General features: G+C 37.8%; 1 protein-coding gene across 1 annotated transcript; it reads right to left on the bottom strand.

The window, feature by feature from the left end:
• Positions 1-353: 353 nt before the first annotated feature.
• LOC102213368 (extracellular calcium-sensing receptor-like) lies at positions 354-4,672 on the bottom strand. The gene is made up of 13 exons (XM_005753552.1): positions 4,425-4,672; positions 4,099-4,273; positions 3,796-3,936; positions 3,555-3,707; positions 3,267-3,467; positions 2,863-3,112; positions 2,504-2,718; positions 2,266-2,396; positions 2,028-2,124; positions 1,759-1,882; positions 1,165-1,637; positions 986-1,066; positions 354-710 (listed from the first exon to the last, which is right to left on the bottom strand). Exons 1-13 carry the CDS (start codon positions 4,670-4,672, stop codon positions 354-356), a joined length of 2,646 nt encoding a protein of 881 aa, XP_005753609.1.
• Positions 4,673-5,012: the final 340 nt, after the last annotated feature.

Raw genomic sequence — 5,012 nt, forward strand, 5'->3', positions numbered from 1 at the left:
ACCGATCCCCACACATCTATGTACAGAAAGAGTAGAGCCGTGGAGACCTGGCTTGTATGGTTTTATGTTGCTAAAAAGGAATAAAGGTCTGTTGTTCGATTTAACTGACTGGCTTCGAGTTATCCGGCTAACCTCCACACCACATGCCCGCTGGACCTGCTAGGCGCTCCTTTGTTGCCAGACTGCCGTTACAACTGTTAAGTGATGTACTAATCCACCTGTGCGTGATAAAAACATAAGCTTAAAAAATAAATCAACAAAACATAGATCTCTTTTTTAGTATTTTGTTTTATTCTCTTTTAACTGAGATGACATAACATGTTTACTCTGAAAAACATATGTTATATAGATGTTCATCTACAACATTTTCTGGTCATACCTTTTTTAATATTTTTCTCAGGGTGCAGTAAAATGATATAGCATTTGGGGACAAAAATACAGAGCAACAACCCATAACTAGATGCTAAGATAGCAAATATTTCCACTGCCACAGAAAAGTTTCCAGGAGAACTGACATAAGCTGGAATGAAAGAAATCCACACAGCCCAGAAAATCAGCATGCTGAAGGTGATGAACTTTGCTTCATTGAACCTGTCTGGTAGTTTGCGTCCAAGGAATGCCAGGAGAAGACAGACAAAGGCCAGTAGGCCAATGTAACCAAGGAGCAGGTAAAACCCTGGAGGCCATGGCTCTTTACACTCCACAACGATCTAAAGATGTCCAGAAATGTGTTAGTATGGATTTTGAGAGATGGTACATTTTATGTGATTATACTTATTTTATGATAATGTTCAACATTTTTTAATATTAGTACAGAGAGATGATTTGTGTTATATTTTAACAACTGATTACTCACTTACTACATTGAACTATGTTCTAATCCTGAAGTCCTGAACTATAAGGATTAGAACATTTAAGACTATGGTTATGGCTGATGGTAATATCAAAATAAAGAAATAAAGTACAGTCTTGGTGCTTTACTCACTTTTCCAGTTGAAGCTTGGTAGTTTGGATTTCTGAATGGAAAGGGAGGTGCGCCCAAGACCCAACCAGTACAGAGGCAGATCTGGGGGGAAGGATTGGATGATAGAAGAATACAAGAAGTACCAAACATGTGCAATATTCAAAAACCATTACATTTAGACAGTTTCATATCCTTCCAACCTGAGGAGCTGTAGTGCACAAGATCAGAATCCTCTGCTGAGATGTTCCAAACAGCATCTGACCCCTGGAACCTGGTACGTTCGCCCGGAAAGCCAGGAGGACCACAATAGTCTTAACAAGGAGGCAGGACAAACACAGGACAAAGCTGATCCCAAATGCTGCCTGGCGGAGCCTACATGTCCACCAAGAGGGCTGACCAATGAACACCAGAGAACACAGGAAACAGAGCTTGAGTGACAGGAGAAGCAAGAAACTTATTTCTGCATTGTTGGCCTTGACGATGGGTGTATAGCGGAAACGATGAAAAACAATGGTGATGATGGTGGTCAGTATGAAACCCAGCAAGGTAATTGCTACCAGGATGATTCCCATTTTGTCATAGAAAGACAGGAATTCTTCTACTCCTGCAACACATTTCACTTTTTCTTTGTCTGACCAGAAGTATTCTGGACATTTAATACATTCAGTGGAACCTTTGAAAACACAGAGCACAGAAATATGCATGTAAACAGTCAGAAACTATTCATTACATATCTGTCATTTTAAATAACTTTAAAAGCATTTTGAAAAAAACAAAAAACATATATGGGCTACCGGTCTGGTTGCTGATCTCTCCATCTGCACAGGGCAAACAATCAAAGCAGCATTTGGGCTCTCCTTGGCGTGTGGCCTGCCTGCTGCCAGGGGGACATGGAGCACTACATTGAGATAAAGGAACCTGAACAAGGAACAGGAAAATGATATAATAATGTGAATCAATAGATTGTTTTAGAGAATTTGACACAGTTTATCAAATAATTTTCAACAGCTTAAAAATGTTTAGTTTTAAGTGGCATAAGGAGTTTGGGGTAACAATGACCTACCCGTGACTGTCCTTTTGTCCATACAGTCATGTCCTTCACTATGTGCAGTTGCTGTCTTTGAGGAGCTGAACCATCATAGCTTCCAACTTTGATAAATCTGGCATAAAAAAAATTCCCAATAAATTATTTACAATTGCAATCAGGCCAAATAATAGCAATAGAGTAAAATGAATATAAATAAAGCTTCTTGTTTATGAATACTCACACTTCAATTGCATCATTAAGTATTATGTTTTACCTAATTTCATCTGTGCTGTCTTTCTGCCAATTAATGATATCATAGAGAGGGACTGGCTCCCCATTGGAGTCAAAATATACATTTTCATGAAACTGGTTGGTAAAATTCACAATTTTCAGATGTTGAAGAAACTGCATGAAATAGAATAAAAAAAAATCAACACTGACAAACAAAACAGATGATTTCAAAAGAACGTTCACAAACCTTGTGTAACATATTTTGTCATAATTTCAATTACCTGACCATTTGAAAATGAGCTGTGCTTCTCACATAATCCCCTGCTAGGTCCCACAGAATCACAGTTCAAAAAAGTGTGCAGCGCATGGGCAATAGCATATACAGCTTTATACACATTATAGGATATTCTGACCTTAGTTACATCACTATAACTGCTGTAAACATATCTGAGATCCTCTAAACCTGTGCATAAAGGCTTTTCAACCACACCTGCATAATCTATATAATCCGGCACATTAAATACATATTTTTGTCCCACAATAAGTCCGGCCATGTAACCTGAACTATTTTGAGGGTCTATTTGATAGGTATTTGGATCTTTAAAGTTATCCTGAGTATCCTGTTCATATTTGTTGGTTCTGTCTCTTTGAAACTCTAGCTTACAACCAAACTGCTCTTCCCAGAACATATTGACAAATTCCATTCCTGGTTTGGGAGAAGGTCGGACATTTAAAAGAAACTCTTTCAAGCCAGGGATGCTGACTCCAGGGAAGGAGAAGCCCAGTGTTCCCTCCAGAAGAGAGTGGAAATTTGGTGAAGCCAGTCGGCTAGCAGTCACCCAGGCTTCACTGGCTATCCACTGTATCCCTGTTACATTTCTCCTGGCAAGCTGTAGAGGCACAAACAAAGGAAAAACAAACAAACAAAAAATATTTTATGATCAGTTTCATTTGATTTTTGTATTTTATTATGGAAGTACTGCAAAATATTTCATGCTATATGCCTAATCACACACTGGCAGACTTAACAGCTGAGATACTTACTTCTGAGAACAAATCTACCAGCTGGCCTTCTGTGGCAAAGACCACCACAACCCGAGCAGTTGAACTCTGTAATTTGTCTGCTATTTTTTGTATCTCAGCCACTGTGGATGATTTTGAGATAGTGAGATGAAATTCTACACACCCACCTTGTTGTCCAAATAGATCAGAGAATGCTTGGATCCCATAAAGACTATAGTCATCCTGAAATATATATACATAAATGACTTTAAGATAATGTTGTTATTTAAATCTAACTAATTTTATATTTCCAAAAAGTCTTTATCTCACCGTGGTCCCTATTGTGCCTACCCAGAACCAGCCAAAGAAAGTGACAAGCTGTACAAGGCCTCTAACTTGAAAGAGATCACTTGGCACAGTTCTCAAGAATGATGGGTACAATTGCTTATCAGTAAGACAGGTACAAGTGGCAAAATAACTCACCTATAGAGAGATGGGTTATTTTATAAAACTGACTTAAAACAAACTCTAACCATAAAACATTATTAAATGTGATTAAGCAATTTATTACCAGTGGTATGTTGAAAGGGCCAAGTGTTTGAGCTACAGCTCTTGTAGGGGAAGAGGATGCAAGACCAATCACAGCAGGCACCGGAGAATAATACAGACATGTGGAAGACTCTCTTGTCTTTATTTCTTCTGTTGTGTTTTCCTTTATATATTTTTCTGTGTTTTTAAGGCTGTTATGCATTATGGTTTTAACTTTAGTACCTCTATTTTTCATTTGTTTTGTTGTTACTCCTACAGTTGTTAATGTCTTCATTTCAGTACCTCTGTTTTCAGTTTCAAGTATTTCTTTAACCTGACTTTTCACTGCTTCAGAGTGACTGACTAAGGAAAAAAGAACTTTCAGACTGGTGTGGACATGGTCACAACTGTCCATAATCTGGTAGCCTAGTTTAACACCTGGTAATAGACTTGAATTACGGTTAATTTCCTCCACTGCAAACACCATGGTCATCATCCAGCGAAAGGCTCTGAGGTCAAAGCTGTCGAGAAATAAGGTGAGTATTCTTTAGCAATAAAGCAATCACATTAACACAAACACACAATGTAAATTATCTCTCTGAACCATAGACAGTGGGGGAAGAAAAACAAAAATGAAGTCTCAAAAGATATAAACTGTACACTTATACTCACCCGCTGCAAGCTGTAGTTTCTGGTTTAGTTTTGTAGCTATACTGTGGATCACTGGCAACATAATGCAGAGGGAAAAACCCTCCAATCACAACATCGCCATCCAAGTGCAAGGCTAGAAGCTCACTTCTTTCCAGTTTTACACATTGAGGTAAACTAGAACCACTTCTCACATCCCCTATCTTTAAACCAGGTTCTTTAAACCAGGTCCTTTGGAGCTGTCTTTCAGCTACAGAAGCATCAAAGAACATAATACAAGCAAGTTTAAAGACACAAAAAAGCAGCCAAAGATAATTACAAACGGTTGAATTCATAATGCATAATCCACTGTAGCCCTATAGAAATTGTGCTGACAACAATGCATCTCCAACATAATCTCTAAGAGTCTAATGCAGTGCATTAAAAACTATGATGGTTATGTTATTGCACTTATTCATATGAGTCATCATGACATCACCCAATCAGAGTGAAATGCAAAAGGAGAGTGAATATTATTGTTCAAAGTTATGAAATGTCTTAAACCATCTTAATAAAATTATAATAATAATGAAAAAGAAAGAAACTGACACATATTTCATTTAAAAAACACAA

The sequence above is a fragment of the Pundamilia nyererei genome, unplaced genomic scaffold (assembly GCF_000239375.1).
Source record: "Pundamilia nyererei isolate P.nyererei 1_Seehausen unplaced genomic scaffold, PunNye1.0 scaffold00437, whole genome shotgun sequence".
Classification (NCBI taxonomy): Eukaryota; Metazoa; Chordata; class Actinopteri; order Cichliformes; family Cichlidae; genus Pundamilia; species Pundamilia nyererei.

What these genes read in the sequence shown, in the direction of transcription:
- LOC102213368 (XM_005753552.1), bottom strand. Translation starts at nt 4,672, where the DNA reads ATGTTCTTTGATGCTTCTGTAGCTGAAAGACAGCTCCAAAGGACCTGG. An exon ending in GCCCTTTCAACATACCACTG is followed by an intron (nt 3,708 to 3,795) that starts GTAATAAATTGC and finishes ATCTCTCTATAG; the next exon opens with GTGAGTTATTTTGCCACTTG. An exon ending in ACCAAGCTTCAACTGGAAAA is followed by an intron (nt 711 to 985) that starts GTGAGTAAAGCA and finishes GGACATCTTTAG; the next exon opens with ATCGTTGTGGAGTGTAAAGA.